Source organism: Mastomys coucha, unplaced genomic scaffold (assembly GCF_008632895.1).
Source record: "Mastomys coucha isolate ucsf_1 unplaced genomic scaffold, UCSF_Mcou_1 pScaffold15, whole genome shotgun sequence".
NCBI lineage: Eukaryota > Metazoa > Chordata > Mammalia > Rodentia > Muridae > Mastomys > Mastomys coucha.
The window spans coordinates 128,988,380-129,009,804 of record NW_022196897.1 but is presented as its reverse complement, the minus strand read 5'-3'; the positions used below and the strand labels follow the sequence as shown (position 1 = coordinate 129,009,804).

At 42.1% G+C, this 21,425-nt stretch overlaps 1 protein-coding gene across 3 annotated transcripts in view; it reads right to left on the bottom strand.

Annotated features, from left to right (window-relative positions):
• Pcsk2 (proprotein convertase subtilisin/kexin type 2) overlaps positions 1-21,425 on the bottom strand; it is a 268,460-nt gene that overhangs the window by 66,943 nt on the left and 180,092 nt on the right. For all 3 annotated transcript variants that reach the window (XM_031372085.1, XM_031372086.1, XM_031372087.1), the window contains one exon: positions 1,346-1,422. In XM_031372085.1, the coding sequence (XP_031227945.1) occupies positions 1,346-1,422 (77 nt within the window). The remainder of the gene's footprint in view (positions 1-1,345; positions 1,423-21,425) is intronic.

Sequence of the window (21,425 nt, the reverse complement as noted above, 5' to 3'; positions counted from 1 at the left end):
AAAGCATGAATTATTTGGATTTTAAAGTACTGTAAAGCATGGTCTACTATTGACTGAAACTGGTTTGTTTGACCAGGGAAGCCATTCAGCCTTTATTAACCTATCCCTATCAATAACTGAAGGAGACAACTTCTGCTTCGTCTATAGGCTAGAAGCAAAAGCAATGGAGAAAGTGTTCTGTGCCTGGTGTGCTTCTGTGCTGTGAACTGAAATTCATGTGCTTTTATGATCTTTACCCAAGGGCAGGGATAATATGGAAGCAGCTGATTTATTTATGGCTTAATTTACTTTAAAATTTAAATTAGTTTTTTTTAACCGATACACAAAATGTACACATTACTATTACCATGTGACATTTCAGTATATCACATTTCAATTGGGTTTAACATCACTTTCTTTGCAAACATTTAACCATTTCACTTTGATGGGAATACTTTAAACCCTCTTCTCCACCTTTTTGAACTACATGGAGACCACTGTCCCTGTTGGTCACCCTACTCTGCAGTTCTTCACTTTTAACTGTGATTTAGTTCCCACTGAGCAAACTTTTCCTAGGCACCAGGTTTGAAACAAAATAATTTTTTTCCTTGGAGCAATCCCCAAAACATAAAATTCTGAATATTACTCATGTGCAGCTAACCATGGTAGCAAGATATTTACCTAAAGAAAAAAAACCAAACAAACACATTTATGTGTTTAGTAGCAAAATAGGATGGAGAAAGATGGTCCCTTCAGATGGACCATGTTGGCCTGTAGTTCAAGCCTCTGTCAATCACACGTCTGTGGAGAGGACGACCCAAGGCTGCTAGGATGTTACAGCAGAAATAGTTTTAAAGATATGTCAACACAGACCCACTGGTAATTCCTGGAATCTAGCTGGGTGTGGTGGCACACGCCTTTAATCTTAGCACTAGGGAGGCAGAGGCAGGTAGAATGAGTTTGAGGCCAACCTGGTCTACACAGTGAGCTCCATGAAAGCCAAGACAGTGAGACCCTGTTTCAAAACAACAACAAAAGTTTCTCTGGAATAGCTTTGGTAGAACGAGTGAACTCTTAAATCACTGTATGGTAATGTGATAAAAGCTTTCTTGTTTCTGTTTTTTTCCCCTCCTTATCTGTAATAGGTTGGACTGGAAAACAATTTCTATTTCAAGAGAACAAGATAATCAAAAGATGGTGCTTGAGGGGCACTGCAATGCTAAAGTGCCAAGGATTTAGAAACGAAGCCACTGTGAAGAAGACGATGCATTACAGTGCCCAGTGCTGGTCTATGACACCCCAGCTCTAAACAGAGCAAAATAAACTCCAGAGGCTAAGAGCAAGATGGTCTTGAGATTCAGTTTACCTGTTGAACCAGTCATCTGTGTATCGAGGGTATGGATAGGGGTCATTGCTGCTGAAGTCATAACTTGCATCAGAGTTCTGAAAGACACAGTAAAGGTATCTCAGGTCAGTAAAGCTGCAAACATGTAAGGCGGGCTGATGCTCTGAACACACCATCTTAGAATTCCTCCCTCGAGGGGGTGCTGGTGCTCCGCATCATTGTATTTTGCATATGTTTTTATTTATAATATATGATTATGCATTTGCATACATTGCATTTTGCAAGGGCAGGCATTTTCAAAATGGTGACAGAGCTGGTGTCCCCCTATTTCAAGCCCTAAAAGGCTTGGCAAATGGGAGCCCTGTGTTCTCCAGGTCTAGCTTAATTTTAAGTTGGGATAACCCTTGTGTGTTAGGAAGCTCCACCTAGAATCCAGGGCTTAGGCTAAGTGTCTTTGATTCTGTTGTTCACAGGTGGTCAGAACGCTTTATTTCTTGAGTCACGAGTGAGGCAGCATTTTTAGTGTTTAAGGGTGCTCTCTGCTGAAGGCTCCCTTGCATAAGGCTACTTTAGAACTGACGACTCATTTAAGTCTTGTCTCCTCTCCTCTCAGTGTGTTAAGGTTTTTCTCATCCCCCCACATTGAGCACAGTTCATCTCATTTATTGTCTTTATAAAGACCATGAATAGTTCAACGTATGCCAGATACTTAGATAAGGATGCCACTCAGTGCTGCCATCCCTGCCCTTATGCTCTTAGAGCCTGGTTGGAGGAAGAAACATCAATCAAAGGTTGAACAACTAAACATGTAATTGTACATTCTCATACTCATGTGCTCTTGAGTCCCATGAGAGGAGTATGAAATTCTGCCTTCCTATAACTTCCTTTTTCCATTGTGAGACATTTGCCATATCAACTAACCCAGACTCTATCCAGTCATCTCTAAGTGATTTTATACTGTCCTTAGGTTTTTGTTTAGTTTGATTTTACTCATGGCCTATGCTGTGAGGTGCCTACTGTTATTGAGTGAATAATCCAGTCCATTCCCATTGCCTTCCCTGCCTTCCCAGGAAGGCTGGTCTGTGGAAATTCTTTTCTCCATCGTTTCTTCCTTTTTGAGTTTTAAAGGAAAACTCCAGAAGGCTTGATTCACACTGGGTTAGGAAAGAGATCTTCCTTCTGTCTTCAGTGTTTCCTTGATTCCATAGTCCTGAGACATTTTAAGAGGTTTTATGTGCTCCTTTACGAAGTAAAAATCCTTTGGTATGTAACACACTCTCATTTGAAAAGCTAATGTTTCGGTGTTGTCATGCTTTCGGCAGGATACTGACTAATTCCAGTTACTTCTGTTTGACTTGTTAGGTGACGAAGAGCTGCTAGCCACCACTGGTTATAGTGATCAGAACTGTAGCACAGCCTGAGCACCCAGGATCTCCAACTGGGAAATGTGTAATTCCAATGTAGGAAACTATTTGAAAACTGGGGACACGTCAAAAGTAGAAACAAATCCCACATCTGACCTCATGGCTAAAGTATAGATATGCTAATAATATATCAAATCATCTTATTATAAACTCTCAAGGTATATATAAAACATCAGTGATTTTCATGTGTAGACTTGGGTTCCATCTCCCAAATATCTCATAGGTATGTAACTATTCTTAAGTAAAAAAACCTCAATCCCAAATACTGTGTGTTCTCATGCATTTCAGATGAGGGATACTCAAATTGTATTAATTAATTTAAATAACTATTAGTCTGAGTATCCTCTAACTTGGCCCTGTGAGCCTTTTACGTGTCTATCGCCCTTCCCCCCAACCCCCAGAATCTATGTCATTATCTGTGATGCTTAATCTCCATTGTGAACTTGAATGGATTTAGAGTTGCCTAGGAGGCAAACATGTAGCTGTCTTTATTAGGGCATTTCCAGAGAAATTTAGTTGAGGATGGGTCATCTACCTCAGCTTTGGCTAAGGGTTCTGGACTGGATAAAAAAGAAAAAATGAGAAAGTAAACTAATTAGCATCCTTCATGTCCCTCTGCTTCCTGACTGTGGTTGTAATATGACCAGGTGCCTCATGAACCTTTTGTCACAATGAGCCGTAGTCACCAGCATACCTTCATCCCCACAACAGACTATTTCTTCAGACTGTAACCCCTAACATCCCCTTTCTTCCTTATGTTGCTTTTATCCCAGTAATGAGAAAAGTGATGAACATGTCGTCCAACTCCAGGTCTTCAGAGAGAGGCCTCCATCAGCACTGACCACCATGATGAGTAAGTCCCCGGGACCCGGCCTCCATGTACAGCCAAAATCAGGCTCAAGCACACAGAGGCTGCATTTGCCTGCAAAGCTTCAGTCTGTGTGTGATCGACAGTCTTTGTCTAGGGCCACATGCTTTCTCAGATTTGACATTCTCCTTTCTTGAGTTTCTTTGAAATATGTGTATTTCAGTTTATTTTTTTAAAAGAGAAAGTTATTTTGAAATAACTTATTTGTCTTCCTAAAGCATATTGTTGTTCTTAACCTTCTTTGAAGTTTTCAGAGATGGAGTGAGTAGGACTGGGCAGGAATACTGAAGTATGTCTATATATAATCTAAATATGTAAATATGTATATTTATATATTAATACATTTTAATAATTTTTATAAATGTATAAATATATATTTATAAAAAATATAAAAATAAATATAGATATATATAATTTTTTCTTTTCTTTTGGGCTTCAGAGTTGAGATTGAGACTTAAGCAATAGATCTTGAAATGCATTTACTAAGTCTGGTTGGTTTCTCTGTAGAAGTGATCAAGATTTTATGGTTTAGTGTGAGCTAGCTACAACATTCAGCATAAGTAGCACTTGTGAGGTCCTTGGAGGGAGTCCCAAGGGCTGCCTCTTTTTTATGAGCTTGGGGGATGGGTGCAGACTAGGATGGCAACTTGACCTGCGTCTTGACTCATTCTATCACAGGGGCATGGATTACAGATCAGACAAGTTTCTGTGAAGCACCTCATCTTATAGTCCTGTAGTAGTCCTGCCCTGTACCTCACTGACCCCCCATCTCAGAGAAAGAAATAGCAGAATATTCTGTGGGAGGCTGAGATTGCTGATGACCAGCTAGCTAGGAAGTTCTGGTGGTCAGGACAATGAGGACTCAGGGTTTGAGCAAGAGCTTCATGAACTGACAAGTGAGGTCCATAAGAAAGACAGTGTTGAGGAAGACCTTGGGGACCATGGCATGAGCTAGGACCATGATTCCTACCTTTTCCTTAACCCTGTGTATGCTCCAGTGAGTTGATGCACACAGCATGTGTGCAGGTACCCACTGAGGCCAGAGGACCTAGAATTATAGGCAGTTGGGAGTTTGATTTGGATGCTGGGGACCAAACCCCATTTTCTGTAAGAGTAATAATCACTCCTGTGCTTGCTACCTAAATGACTGATTTGGTAAACTGTCTACTCTGGCACATATATTCCAGTTAGGCTTGAGGTCTCTTGGCTTCCATTCCTGGCACTGGAGAAGAAGCTATCCTAAAATAGGTATGGATTAGAAGGAAGGCCTGAGAGATTTTGAAAAAGCTTGAGACTAAAAAGCCTTGAACCCTGTGGATCCTTTTATAAAAAGAAGAAAGACCCTGCATTGCCTGGGGTTAGATTTGTCTTCCAACATCAAAACAGATGGTGGCTTAACAAACCTGGTAATTTTGTTGATGTTTATAATGAATTCGATGACTAATCCTTAATTCCTTGAGTAAGAGTCTACACTGAACATTAAGGAAGGCAAATCATTGCTCTGCTTGGGCTGTATATTTTTGGGTCCAAAAAATCTAATGGTTTATAGCAAGAAAGGACACAAAGCAATACTTTCAAAGGTTCTGTTTATGCTTTTATAGGCAAATGGAATCATTGATCGGCTTGAACGACAATGTGTCTGCTATAAAATTATCTGTGTACAAGAAGTTAAACTGAATTGAATTATATTGCACTTTCTCTATGGCAGTCATAGAAAATATTGAGAGGTTGTGAGGACTGTAGTCCAATCGAATGCTCTGGCTACTTCAGGTCTAGCTAGCTACTTGTTTACATTCTCATGACTTCTTTATAAGATATACTGTTATGTTTCCTTGCCTTAGAAAATATGAGCTGTTTGGTAAGTATAACTTAATATTTGGTGATTCAGGCTTGTGGTGACTCAGTGGCCATTGAGAACTTGAATTGTCCTGTGTCATCAGACAGGCAGGAAAGGTTGGGCTCAGTCCGGGGTGACCTCAGGCCTTCCCTAGAAGTTATTTCTGGGAGAAACTTTTTAACACAACTCTTTTCTTCTCTTCTTAAAGTTCATTGCAGGCAGTGAGGGGACAAATACCTCTTAGGTTTTTCAGTAATTCAATAACCAAAGACCGAGTTTCTCAATATTGGAATGCATAGGATGTGAGACTTTGCTCTTAGCTATATAGTTCAATCATTAGAGTTCTAGTCAGTGTTTGCCCTCCACACATCCGCCGTGCAGAGGGTGAATATGTGTACTCAGTTATGAAGCAACAAGGGAGGTACTGATTTCCACAGCCTCTTTCATTTCCTATAATTGGAGCTATGCTTGTGTGGTGCAGGCTGACCAAAGGCTCACTTCAGGTGATGGGGCCAGTGCCACTGTGAAGGCTGGGAGGAGAAAGGGGACTTGAGCTCAGAGGGCAACTCTGCTCATTGATTTTACGTTACAGTGAAGTTTCTGAAGCCCTTAAGGTTGAAGGTGGATCTGACATTGACATCCTACCCTCAAAGCTAGACTTGAATGCCTCAGGGCCCAGAGAGATTTCTGGTCAGACTTTGTAAGTTCCTTTAGTCTTCAGACAGTAGCCTGACGGAGAGTGGGAGAGACCTGGTTTCGAATATAGACTGGGGTTGACCTAGAAGGATAAAATGCAAGGACAGATGGATTGCAGCTTGTTCTCAATTGCCTCCCCTCACCCTGCAGAAGAATGGAGTTGGTATCGTATTTAGTATGAAAACATTTTTGCACAGTGCAACAAATCGTTTTTATCTATCCATAAATGTGATGACCATTTGGGTTTCATTGTCTTAGTTACCTCATTCTTTAGGCCTTTTTAACTTCTTGGTGTCTGGATTGATGCTGTCTTGAGGCTTGGCTACAGTCAGTTTGCTTCTGCCTGCTTTGTGGGGACAACAGAGCCTGCCTTCTCCCAACACTGTTGTTAAGGTTCTCGCTGCCAGATGCTCCTCTGTTCCAGGAGGTGGCCCATCAGGCAAGGAGTCAGAGCAGCATGGGGCCTTGCAGCTGGATGAGTGATATTATTCAAAGACTCTTTCTTTTAAAGTTAGCTTCTGCTAAAGTCCTTTCTTCACTGATAGTAACAGACAACTGCAGACACAGAAAAGCCTCCAGAAAAGCAAATATGCAGACATCCAACATGTTTCCACCAGTGGTGGTTTGAATAGGAATGCCCACACCCCTATAGACTCATGTGTTTGAATGCCTGGCCATAGGAAGTGGCACTAGTAGGAAGTATGCCTTGTTGAAGTGGGTGTGGTCTTGTTGGAGGAAGTGTGTCACTGTGGAGGCGGGCTTTGAGGTTTTATAAGCTCAAGCCAGGCCTAGAGACAGACTCCTTCTGATACCTGTGGATCAAGATGTAGAACTCTTGGCTCCTCCAGCATCATGTCTAACTGCACACTGCCATGTTTCCCGCCAGGATGATAATGGACTAAGCCTTCAAGAATGTGGAAGCCTGGAGGTACTTCATGAGATTTTTAGAAGAAAAAATCTAAAAAAATCTCACCACCTCTTGTTATCCTGATGAGAAAGAATTTGGCAAACTCAAAACCAAAACTGTTGCCAAAGGTTAGTTACGAGTTAGCACCATAGCTGCTTATTGGTCCTGTCTGTAAAGTGTTTGTTTCATTTCATAATTTTAAGCTCTTCTTTTTTGTTTTCTGGTTATAGTAATATGGCCTGTAGCATGTTAAAATGTTTGTATATACAGCTTTATTGCAATAGGTAACTCCCCTCCTTCATTTCAAATAATTTATTCACAATAAACAGAAGAATTAAACAGTGATTTGAGGCTTGCAAAGCCTCTCTGGGGAAGAGTTTGTAGGACCTTGACCCATGTTTGATGCCATTTGTGTTCTAGGCTCCGATAGCCCACATTCTGAACTCTTACAGATCTTGTCTTCTGGGGTAATCCCTTTTGCTTGGGGACCTCTGGTCCATATCTGTGCTCTCTAGGTAGGGTGAACCTGCTGAAAGAAATCTGATACAAACAAATCTGATTTCATTGTGAGGAATTTGTGGCTTACTCCTTTCAAGCCTCAAACCCACCGAGAAGGGTTGATAGGCAAGTTGTTGAGATCACAAAGTAGGGCCAGCTCACTATTGGTTGAAGGCATTTTGGGGCGGGACACCACCTTTATCTCTTCTTTCTTTTCATAAACAAATACCTGCTTGTTCTTAGGCTGAAGGCATGCAGAAGCCACTGCTCAGAGGAGGTGGGTACATGGTACACATAGTGCCTATATTCAGGTATCAATCATATTTTTTTAAAAGAAATATCTCTTTTTTCAGAGTGTCACACATGTATATAATGAAATATAATATTTACCCCTATTTCTCCCTGCAATCCCCCACAAGACCACCAAAGAACTGGCAACACAATAATAGCAGTTTTACCATGCTAGCCTTGAGTATTAGTTGGCATGTGTAATCTGGGTCCCCCTGCTGATAGGATGGCATAGATCAGTTTTTGAGCACCAAGGAACAAATCTAAAGTTTAACCACAGAACTGAGAAGGTAGTTTCGGAAACTAGGGCTCTGATACACAGTTGAGCAAGACACGCCTTGCCCAAGGAGTGACTGGATCTGTAGATGGGCTCAGAGGCACTTTAGGAAGAGGCCCTGTCATTTTCTCACCCACCTGCCCAGAGGAGTACCTTTTCAAATTGTTTGTTTTGCAATTTATCAACTGGCAAAGAGTGGTTGCTTCAGTCCCACACAAGTGCATCATGTATGCGCTGGAGTATCTATCAGTCACAATAAGAAATAGGTCTACATTGTTGCAGTTACAGGAGTCTGGACCTCAGAGAAGTCAGACAGGAAGATAAGATGTCTCCAGTGAAATATAATACAAGACTTAAGCAATGTCTCAAACAATAGGTGTGTGTGACTTGGGTATAGGGTGGCATGTGGTTAATTGTCAAGACAATCCCAAGCTACAGGCATTCAGAATAAGAAACATCACTTTTGTCCCTTTGTTCTGGATTGCTACTTTCCCTGAAGGCATTTAACCAAATAACCCAGCTAGGAGCTGTGTAACAGTATTAGCTCAAATTGCAATGTGTTCATGGGCTAATGAAAGAGAAATGAGCTTCCCCAGATAGACTTTAAACCACAACCATATTGCCCCAGTGCAAAGCTCATCTATATGGAAACTGAGCAACAAAACAGCCCAGTCCATTACTGCCTAAAGAATTTTGCTATTGCGCCTACTTGCATCAAATATGGTCATGGCTGAACGTTCCCAACTGTGTCTATTTTGATTTTCCTCAAATAAGTCTCCCACATGCGCTAGTTTAACGATAATGTTCAGCTCACTTTTGACTGAAACCAGCATTAAGGGGATTTATGTCTATATTAAGCCTGGCTGTAAAACTTAATGAAATTTAACATTTCTCTGCCACTTCAAAAATTAAAAAAAGGGGGAGGGTAATGCTCAGTCAGGGGTTTGTTTGCAATTGTCCCTTGTGTGCTCGAGGTTTCCAAGGTCATTTACGCTCTGTCTCCACAGTGCTCTCCGATGGTATATTTGATATCTCCTCTCATTATGGCTTGGAAATTCTAGTGACTTCTCTAGGTACAGACACAGACTCTAGATACTAAGATGTATCTAGATATAATGATGTAGCCTAGTACTGAGGACATATGAGTGCCAGCATGCTTCAAGCCACATCCTTGTGGCTGGACTTCTTGCACTTTCCAAAGCTGAGCAGGTCCTGTCTGTGGGATTGGATGTCACCCTTATCAGCAGAATTGGGAGAAGTGTCAAGCACTAAATCTAAGAGGAGATAATGATAATGTTAGTACTGATAATAGTTTCTAAAGGTTAGCACACAGTGTCCTAAACTAACAGTGTCTTAATTATTTTTAAAAGATTAGAACATTTATTCCTTAGGTATTTCTCTGAAGTCTGTGGTGCATATGTTGACAGAAGGGTAGGCAGTTGTTCAAAGAAATAGCCAAGGGTATCCTTGGAGTCTCCTTTATGATGACCACTGTCTGTGACTCCTTCCACTGTTTTTGGAGCTCAGATGGCCAGTGATGCATATATCAGGATAGACTGAAGCTCACACACATTCATGTGCCTGTCTCTCTCCTTCTCCCTCCCCCCCTCTTTCTCTCTGTGTATATATATGTACACACATATATATACATATGTGTGTGTGTATGTGCTTGTTTGTGTATTCATGGACATGTTTATGCATGTATATATGGAAGCCAGAGAACAAGCTTGGATTGTATTTCTTGGGTATTGCCTAACTTGTGTGTGTGTGTAGGCAGGATCTCCTCCCACCCCCTCACTGGCCTGGAACTCACAAGTAGGCTAAATTGGGCAATGTTCTGCAGAGTTCAGCTTGCTTCCACCTCCTCAGCACTGGAATTGCAATCATATTCCACTGTACTGGCTTTCTTTGACACGGGTTCTAGGGATTGAACTCAGGGTTCTTGCTTGCTTGGCAGTACTCTATACCACCCGAGTGCTCTCAGTTCTGCCATACAAGCCTGTGTTCCTGGGGATGACCTTGAGAAGCTGCAAGTCATAGGAAGTCACCTTCCAAAGTCCATTCCAAGACTGGCTTTAAGACTCAGGCGGGGAAAAGTAACTAACTTTGTTTTCAGTAGTTACCACCTTGAACTGAGCAAATCCTTCCCGATATGCCTATATTAAGTAAAACTTAATGAAGTCTAGCTTTTCTCCAGCATCCTGAACATTACTTAGAGTCAGAGCCTTGTTTGAAATCTTTCCTCTTCTATATGTGGAGTGAAAGTCATAGTGGTATGAGCAGTTTCTATGAGGTTGTCAATCATGTAATTTTAATATTTGACAACTATGATCCATTTGCTAGCCTCTTTCAGTGTTTCTTAAGCAATCATATATTGAAATGAGATTTCCAATGTGTTGGTTAGAGTGTTTTTTTTAAGTGACTGGGGACATAAGGGTGATGCCCTTGCAAGTGGGATTAGTGCCCTTATTTTCACTCACCATGGGAGAATGGTCTAAGAGAGCACTAATAATGCAGACCAGGTCATTGCAGACACTGGGTGTGCTGGCCCCATGATCGTGAGCTTGCAGCTTTCAGAACTACAAATTAACCTCTGTTGCATATAAGTTACTCAGCCTGAGCTATTTTGTTATAGCGTAACAAAGAAATAAACAAAGAAACATGGTTACTCTGTGTTTTAAGTATTTAAAATAAGACCTTAAAGGTCTTGAGTGTTTGTTGGTTATACAACTTGGTGCAATTTCTTTGAAAAGAAAATTGGCAATCTCTATCAAAATAAAAAATGAACTATTTGACCTAATGAGCCCATCCCTAAGACTGTAATCTAAAAGTACACTTGCATGTTTGCATGTGTACCTATGTGAATTATATATTTAATTGCACATTACACATTTGAATTATTGAAGACATTTATTAGTGTAATATTTAAAAGACTAAAAGTATCCCAAATAATCAATATTGGGGATAAATTAAATAAAGTATAGTTCACTAAGTTGCAAAACTCTGTCCCTCTGGCAAAGGACGAAGTACAAGACTTACAATAAGCTCCTCCCCAAGAACTATCGTTAAGTTAAGATGGCAGTGTGCACAGTAGAATGTGTAATGAGCTTTCATTTATGTGGATGAGAGGCATATACTTTATAATAAGTTCATAAAATATTTAGAATATATAGAATGCAAAGAAGCACAAAGGCAAAGGCTGGAGTGTTTGGCTCTGCAGAGAGGCATGGTGTCTGGAAGACTTGGTTCTCACTGCATAACTTCCTAGTGTAAACTCTGCTTGTCATAACAATAGCAAGTAATACACAGTGCTATGCTACGATTTCAGATGTTCTGCGTGCAATGGTTTCTCTTCATGATGCTCTTACTTACACAATACTCAACATCACTCGTGTGCCGTGAGCATACACACACTGAGGCACAGGGAAGCTGACCGGCAGCCAGAGGTCACAAAGAGGATGAGGGAGAGAGCAAGAATTGGGAGGGAGAAGTCTAGCTCCTGGGCCTCCCCTTCTTCTACTACAATCCTGATTTCTTCATGTTGGAATCATAACCATCAGTTCCTAGTGCACTGCTTAGAAGAGAAGACTGGATCTCCACCAAATGAAGAAACAAAAACCAGCTTAGTATCTTTACTCTGCAGAGCAGCAACAGATCATTCTCTTTAAACCCAATTGTCATTCTGTTTTAATCTAAGCGGATAAATTGAGCTGATAAGTTAGCCCCCCTTACAACAAGACACGCTTTACAAGAGCTGGGGTAAAGAGCTGGGGACACATGTCTTTTCCTTTGCTAGGTTGATTCATTGTTCTTTAACAGCATGGGTTTATTTAGTGAATTCTTTCATCTGAGGTTGATAGAATACCTTTTGGGCCTAACATGACAAGCAGGCTCCCAACAAGGAAGCTCTCTTGCTTTCTAAACTAGTTTCTTTGTCCTCTGGTTGTACCATTCTGTATGGAAGTAGGATTTTTTTTTTTTAAATTAAATTTTGGAATGAAGAGATGGCTCAGCATTTAAGAACAAGTACCTCTCTCAAAGAGGACTGAAGGTCGATTCCCAACACTCACGTTGGTCAACTGCGACTCCGGCCCCAGAGCTACTGATAACCTCTTCTGGCCTCTGTGGGTGATTACACTCACCTGCACAAAGTCTCACGCAAATATGCATGCATACACATAATTAAACCAGGGAAAAAACCTAAGGCTGGACTCTAGATGAGACAAATAATAGTGGTGTCTGAATATCTCAGAAGGTGAAATCTCGGGTGTCCCTGGCCCCCCTTTTTCATCCCTGGAAGCTCTTCAGCATCGTAGATGGCCCCTGGGTTCTTAAGTAGAGTTTGAAACTCATTGTCTGGGGATGGAGTCTTATAAACTGCCATTGTAGTATTTCTAGAATGCACACTAGTGTGCGTATGACCTCTAGAACATGCACTAGTGTGAATCTGATGAAAGCCTGGCCCGCAGCTTGTGTTACTTTCAGAAGGCAGTGGGAATCTTTAACAAGTGGTGCCTCCCGAAAGTCCCAGGCATGTCCGTAAGGAGCACTGTAGGACCCTGCTCCCTCCTTCTCTTTCACTTCCAGTCAGTGAGGTGAAGAGTTTAGATGTGCCTCCTCCACATAGGCTCCAAAGGAACTGTCAGAAACCTCTAGAGCCATGTGCCTCTCTTTAAGTTGATTATGTCAGGTATCAGTTATAGTAACAGGAAGCTGACTAATGCCGATGCTTAGCTGTGGGCCCACTCCCCACTTTAAATAATCTGACATTCTAGGGAAGGACGTAGCTCCTTTAAAAACACCCCTTCATCCTTATTATGTGACAAAGTCTCTGCTAAGTGCTTCCTTCGTTAACACTTCCCCAAACTTGGTAACCTTCCTGTCTAACAGAGGCAAGCATTGGCTTTGGTTGCCCTGGTGGCATTTACAGTCAGCCCCACTGTGTCAGGGTTGCTTTTCTATTTGAAATAGTGATTTGTAGTTTCCCTTTAAATTACACCTATTTAATGTCACAAAATTGCAGTTATGACTGACGGATGGCTGGGAAATGTTGGAAGAAGGTAATGAAGAAATGCATAGTTCTGGCTTCTCCAGTTATCCGCTGAGTCAGCTTTAAATGTGGCTCTGAAATTACCTATCTACGTGAGACATTTAGAAAGAAATGGAAAAGATAGTATGCCCTGAACTCTCCACAGAGCTGCTTGGCATTTATGACACAATGGCTTCAATCTTTTTCATCCTGTAGGCTGTTGGTCTTCAGGGGTCCCCACCCGTTCACACATTAATATAGTCCATTGCTTTTGTGACATACATTCATGATGAACCCAATACTTTTCAGATATTGTTCAGATATTATTTACATATTGGTTAATTCACAATTAACCAGTAACAAGCCCTTCGCTCAGCTGTTTATTTTACTAACCCTCAGGGTGTTAACTATGGTTGTGGAATTTTTATTTGAGTTGTTAGTTACCAGTTGGCAGGGATTCCTAGCTCAGGCTTCATGAGAAAAATCACCCAGGGCTGGAGAGATGGCTCAGTCATTAAAAGCTCAGCTCATAATCAAAATTTCAAGAAAAGCACCTGGAGGACTTTTACAAACATAAATACTGGGGTATGGGAAGATGCACAGTGATTAAGAGTCCGTCCAGCTCTTGCAGGGGACCTGGGCTAGGTTCCCAGCCCCTATGACAACAGGTGACTCATTACCATCTCTAGCTCTACTTCAGGAGCATCTGACACACCCTTTTCTGGCCTCTGAAGTCACTGTACTCATGTGCATATAGAATTACAAATAAAAATAAAACAAAGGAAATGCAAATACTGAACCGGGCCCTTCAGGGTAGTAAGAGAGCCTCTCATTCCTATTCCATAAAAGCTGAAGCCCACCTCTTTCCTCCTTGTCAACAGTGTATGGAAGGACCCGGTATCTCATCCTTATTTCCTCTATATTCCTACTCAGCACAACAGCTGCTAGGTGTAGCAAGGTGCCACAATTTCCTCAAAGGGAAACCAGCCGTAGCGTTCCTCCTTTTGCTAGAAGGCCTATGGAGGAGAGGGGAACATGTCTTGTGAAATACCATTCCCATGACTAGTGAACCCTGTACCACTCCCACAACCCCAACAAAAGAGCATCTGACCGGGGGCAGCTTTCTGTTGGTGTTTCCCCCTCCGCTTTCCGTAGAAGAGCCTCTGCGATGGTTTATCTTATTTGACTGTATTTGGAGTCACCTAGGAGACACAACTCCGAGCATGTCTTTGAAGGAATTCCTAGAGAGGTTTAATTGAAGAGATTTGACCAGCTCTCTATGTAACCAGGCACTCCACTGTCCACTATGTTTTCCACCACAGGCTGTTTGCCTTCTTAAACTCTGAGTGAAGATAGATCTTTTTTTCCAGTGCAATGGCTTTGGGTTTACTGTGTATGGCAGGGAGGGCTTTTGTGGGGATTGGTTCTGTGAAGTAATGATGATGATGGTGATGGTGATGGAGATGAGGATAATGATAGTATAAGTTCATTGTGAAGGGTGTTCTGCTAGTAAATGCACTTTGGACACCAAGATCTAAATTACTTTTGCCCTTTCTTGTTTAAAATAAAGTTTCTGCTAACATTTTAAATCACATCTAATTACAGGGAAAATACCAAGTTGCACTAGTAGCAACAGGAGTTAAAATCGTCCCTTTAAAATGTGTTTACATTTGTTGGGTGTGGTGATGCAGCCCTATAACCTCAGTACTCAGGAGGCTGAGACAGAGACTTGTAAGTTCAAGTCCAGCCTGGGGCATATAGTGAGACCTTGCCTTAAAAAACATTGAAAAATAATCTCCATATCTCAATGCATGCTTTCCCTGAATCCTGCCTCATTTCTGTGATATGTTTTCAGGACTTTAACAAAAGATGTAGACAAACTGAAGTTGGTACAAAGAGCTGTAATTTAGATTCTATCAGACGAAGTGCACATGGGTACCTGTAGGATGTTGTGACTCTGTGCTTAGACAGCATGAAAACACGTCCCGTGGGGCCCAAAGCAATTTTGAGTTCACAGGATCTGAGCCCTGATCTATTCACCTGGGTGACAGTTCTAGAATAGTCCATTCTCCCAGCCTGTGCCTGCTTTATTTCCCAGGGGCCTTTGTTGCTGAAATCTGCGTCACTCAGGATGACCAATTTGACTTTAAGTGAGCTGTGGCACGAACTACTTGTAGGCAGTGCTTGTGTTGTGAATGGATTCTCCCACCTTCCACAAAAGCATTGCATACCTTACATTCTCTAACACCAGAAGTGAAATTTATTGTGAAACCAGAAAGCAAGTAGCTTGCTTGCTGCAGTGTGGCAAGCTAGCGTGGCTTCTGTGCTCTTCGCCAGGAAGAGGTCTTACAGAAGCCCTCGTTAATCTGAGGTTGACGAAAATGAAGACACACAGGATTCTGAAAGGCCGTATTTGGCCTTGGTAACTTCTTGAGAGAGGTAGAGAGGATCACCGAGGATGGCTTCGGAGACGCCCTGCCGCTTTGGGACAGAAGGAGAGAAGTCAGGGACTGAGCAGAATGTTCCCGCAGCTCAGGAACTGGCAGGCTGCATGGTGCCGTGGCAGCGAGGAGCTGGCTCGGGAGGCAGTTCTTGGCTGGTTCTCACAGTTCCACAAAACCTTACGTCAGCAACTACGTAAATTAAACACCAAGACAGCGAGACTCAGCTCAGGGAGAAGAACTGCAAGGTGATGGAGCAGCCACGGCCTCAATTTGTCTTGTCAAGGTGGCGAGGTATGAGTCAATTTGTGTACCCTTCTTTCTAATTGGGTTTTCTTCCACGCCGTAGATGTCGCTAGCTTGGCCCGTTGGTAGGAGTTCTGTTTGCTTTGAGTGGCAGGCGAGGTCAAGGACACTACTTTTGAATGTGGATGCCCCAGGAGAGATGGAGTGACTAGTTTATGCCTTCCCCATCTCAATGATTATACGACTTCAATGTCACTTGCCTCTCTGCCCCCCACCCCCAGCCTCGTTTTTGGCCTTAAAAATAGCAAAGATGAGTTCACCGATAGCTGAATCACCTCTTTCAAGGGGGTGTCCTGAGTAAGTATCATTTATTAGGATTTTCATCTTAAACACATTTTATACAACATGTTTCTATTCGCCTGTCAAAAACACAGCTATGTGGATATAAATATATCAGCCGGGATCTGTTGCTGTGATATGCACACGTGTATGTATCGTATGTGAATATCCCTGTGTACACTTCTGCCCAAAGCTATCTCACCTGAGCCTCACTTTGAACAAGTTTGAGACTTGAACATTGTAACCTCCATTTCACAGGTCAGAAAATAGAGGCTCAGCTCAAGGCTTTCCAGCTGCAGGCAGCTGGAGAGTGCTAGAACTGACTCCTTTTGAGTCAGACATGTTCACTCTCCCACATACTGAATGGCATTTGCAGGGCATTCTGATGATAAAAGGGAGAGAAAAAAGTGCTTGAGCCCACATGACCATGCTCGGCCCTGATAGCTCACTGTGCAGAGCAGGACCATCAGGACCTAAAATGTGAACATGACCACAGGATGAGGACAGATAGTGGGGGCCCTCTGGGCTTTGACTGCCTACTCTCATATCCATAATAAATCAAAGATGTGCCTACAGTCTTCTCTCGGCTGTCTTTGTATTTTGCACAGTTAATCTCAGCTTTCATGATTCTCTTGGAAGGACAACCTTGCTAAGAGAACACGAGAATAGAAGGTTGTGACCTTGGGAGATGAGTGGGAAGGAAGCACAAGGCAGCCTGTAAACATGGCAGTGTTTACAGCCGAGCAAACGCTAAGGGCATCTGTTCCCTTTGATGAAGAAGTTGAGACTTACCTTTGAATGAGACCGATTTTATGTTCCCTGCTAACGTGAAATGTGGCCAAAAAAGAAGAGAAGTGATCCCCAACTGTTCTGGAGAAAGATTAAATGTGCTCCCGTTTCCTTTCACAGCGATTCATCATTTTAATTGGTTTTGATGCCAAAAACTTTGACGGCATTTGCTGATGGGAATCCAACTTCATAATTCATAAACTATGGAAAAGTGATTACAGCTTCGTTTGGAGGCTGTGCACATACTTTATTAAGTTGCTACAAGATGGAATATCAGACCCACATTAATCACACCATCCCCCTCTGGGTTCTAGCAGGTGAATTAGACAGACTCTCCTGGGAGGCAAGCGTTCAGGTCTAGACTCTTCACGGATGGCAGGCTCCTGACTTCTGCCATTTGCTGACATACCTGTGACCACCAGTGTTCTCATCACTTTTAAGAACCAGGAGGAAAGAGTGTCTGACCTCCGGGGCTTCAAAAGCTCTCATACAATTTCATCCCAGAGTCTTCTTAGGCTGTCTAGAATCCAAGACCTTGTTTGAACCACAGAGGCCAATGACTCACTCTCTGCCCCCTGTTTCTTTCATTCTGCATCACAGAGCATCCTGTTCTTGTGCCCTGCAAAAACCCTTTGTTTGTTCCTATTTTGTGTGTGTGTGTGTGTGTGTGTGTGTGTGTATTCTTGTGTGTGTCTCTCTCTGTGTGTATGAAGTTCTCTTCTTTGTATGTATATGTGCATGTGTGGGGCTCTGTGTGTATATGTATGTATGTGGCTTTCTCTGTGTGTATGTGTGTGTGGTTCTGTGTGTGTCTGTATGTGTATGTGAGTGTGTCTCTGTGTACGTGTCTTTGTGTGTACATAAGTATGTATGGAAATGTACGTGTCTCGTGTGTTTCTGTGTGCATGTGTACCGTGTGTGTTTTCTTAATTCTATTGTACATTTCTTTTCAGTGTTGGATTCCATTCCCAGATTGTTCTTCATCTCTAGAGCTGTCATGGTCAAGTACAAGTACTGGCTTCTAACTTCATCAAGGTTGTTCATTGTTTACTTTCAGTTTCTCTCTAGCTTAGAGGTTACCTTGTTTCTAAGGGCCTTATAGTAAATGAGGGCCTGTCTCACATCTGCCTTTATTGTGGGAAAAGAATCACCTGTGATACACAAATGGATGTGGCTATATTATTATCTAACTTTTCTTCCTTCTTTCCTTCCTTCCTTCCTTTCCTTCCTTCCCTCCTTCTCCCTTTCTTCTTCCTTCCTCCCTTCCTCTCTTCTTCTTTACTTCCTTCCTTCCTTCCTCCCTTCCTCTCTTCCTCTCTTCTTCCTTCCTTCCTTCGTCCCTTTCTTCTTCCTTCTTCCCTTCCTTTCTCCTTCCTTCCTTCGTCCCTTTCTTCTTCCTTCTTCCCTTCCTTTCTCCTTCCTTCCTTCCTCCCTTTCTTCTTCCTTCTTCCTTCCCTTCCTCTCTTCTTCCTTTCTCTCTCCCCCTTCTCTCCCCTTTCTCTCTTCTTTCCTTCCTTCCTTCCTCCCTTTCTCTCTCTCTCTCTCTCTCTCTCTCTCTCTCTCTCTCTCTCTTTCTGGATAAAGATAAAAAGGATGTGAGTGGCTAGGCTGCTCTTTGTAGAACTTGCCTGTAGGGGCTGAGTCTCAGCGAAGCCCACAGATAGGTTGTGACTATAAGTCTGATACAGAAGCGCATGTTCTTCCCGCCTCTAATGAAAATGACCCAGAACTAGTCTCTTTGCTGGATAGTACGAATTCTAATTCCAATGGTTGCTATTCTTCTGAAGCCAGGTGAAGAGACAGATACAGAGACATTGGAAGGGAATGTAAAGATAGGGTCTGGGACGGGAGCAACTCTGTAGGCCAAACAATGCTCAGGGTGGCCAGCTGCTACAGAAGCCAGAGAAGGCATGGGTCAGGCTCGCTTTCTAGAGTGACCACACTGATCATAGCTTGACTTTGTATAAGCTTTATATATGGCCCTCAGGACTGTGAGAGAATGTGCTGCTTTAAGCCAGCCAAGTTGTGGCCACAACAGACCCAAGAATACTCTTGTGGCCTTGGTGCTCTGTTTGCACTGTGCTGCAGGCATCTCCACTGGTGCCTGGTCTCCCACTGTTTTTATTCATTTGGAACTCTCTCCTTCCTTAATGTGTTAAGTGAGCTGACTATCTTCTGTTTAGAAGGGACCCCTCCCCTGCGCCAACAGTCAGGTGCTGTGTTGGTCTGTAACACTTGTTCAATATTCCAGTCATTGAGGTTGGTGCATGGGTGTGGACGGGAGCTTCGTTTTGAAAACCACTGGTTATATGGGAGGTTTAGGAATCGTCTGTTTTGTTGATTTCAATATAGTCAACATTTTGAGAGCTATCAGGCAGAGCTTGCTTACGTTCTGTGCATTAACAAAATTATTAAAAATATAGGGATTTACTTTTAGAATTAGACAGAACAATATAAGCATGACCCCAGAGATTTCAAATCATCAAGTACTTGACATTTAATTTTTCATTACTCATGCTTTTATTCAATTAAAAGTTGATATCAAAGTGGCAAAGCCTTTCTGCTAGACCAGCATAATTCCTTACTGTGTTCTAAATCTCAGCCTTATAGACACAGATGAGCGTAGCTACTGCCCCTCACTAAAGAAGACTCTTTACAGGCAAGAGGAGACCATGCCAGAAAATCACAACTGGACACAACACAGAAGCCAGCAGATTACAGGGGCACACCCCACTGGATACGTTTACATCACACCCCCTTTGTCTCTGGCTCAGGGAATACTGCAGAACAGAGGGCAGAAAGATTGCAAGAACCAGCACACCAGGAAATCTCCTGTGAAACACTCTCTCAGAGAAATTGCTGCATAAACAAGACTGGAATAACAGCAATATCAATAGATGTGTTAATGTGGAAGGGGGAAAATTTCATGGTGTGTCACCATAGACAAAGAACTACAGGCGATTAAAGGCCACAGAGAGGAGAATTAGCCTTTCTCAGGTTGTCTAATACCGAGTGGTCAGCCTTGAAAACCACACACACACACACACATGAGAGAGAGAGAGAGAGAGAGAGAGAGAGAGAGAGAGAGAGAGAGAGAGAGAGAGAGAGAGAGAGAGAGAGAGAGAGAGATTCAGTAGATTATATTTGTATCTCTTTGTGCAAACACATAATAAATACATTTATGTATGTATATAACAAAAATCATCAGAGAAAAAAGCTATCAACTTGAGAGTGGGGACATGGGGATGTTGAATAAGGCTAGCTAGGAAAGGCAGGAGAGAGCAAAGGTAGGAGGGAAAGGGATATAATCGCTTCAATAAAAACATATTGAAATGTTGATATCTCCAAACCTCCTTTAGTTTATTACTTATTTTGGACATAGGGTCCTGCTGTGTAGCTCAGGTTGGTCTAGTGTTAGCTAGGTATCCTAGGCTGGCCTCAGATTACATAATCCTGCCTCTCCTCCTGAGGGCTGGCATTGCTCAGCAGAGCCACCAGACTCTGCTCCAGTCTTCTTTTGCAAATGATAGCATTATACACTCTTGTTTATATCTCCTGCTGCTATAGCAATCATAAGCAGTATTGTTTGCATATTTTAATTATATTTTACTATTGTTACTCTAGAAAAATAAACAGAATATAGGGATAGAAGACATCTGATTGACTGCAGACAAATACTGAAATGGAAGCACAGTGTAGATCATAGGTGTGTTGTAAACAGTGGACTATTAGCCCCAACTGAATATGTGCTAGATTTAATGCAGTGGTGCTTAACAACCATTGGAAAGAAGTAGAAACTTAAAACTATTTTTCCTCTTGAAGAGAAATCATCATGAATTTGAGTATACTAGGGATTGTATGATTATCATAATTTAAACTTTTTTAAGCTTATAATGATTATTACTTTTTAGCTTTCTGCTATTAGATTACAGACCCTTTAGCCATGCCCCCTCTCTGAAATCAGGCCCAACCCACCCCCTTCAGCTTTTTCATTGGGGTGGAGGTAAATTTACCTCAAGGTAAATTTATGGTCCTACTTAGTTCTTGCCCCCATACAACTTGACACATAGCTCAGGCTAGACCATGTAGTATGGAGCTTGCTCAGCCCTATGAAAACTTGCAAGAGTTAGAAATCTGCTCTGTTCTTAGGAACTGAAGGGTCTGTCTGTCACTGCAGGCTCCAAGCATGCTCATGGTGCTACCAGCTCTCCTAATGAAGCTCATTTTCAGACCTCCAGGCTGCCTCCCTTTCAGGGCCATCTCACAATACAGGGCTTTTGAAGGATGAGCTCATATTAGCTTTTCCCACGAAACTCACATTTAAGTCATAGAATCTGGGAATATAGTCTTATATGCAAAATGCACATTTAATGTTCAAATGTGTAAACTGTATATTTTCATTTCCTTTCTTCCTTCCTTCCTTCCTTCCTTCCTTCCTTCCTTCCTTCCTTCCTTCCTCTCT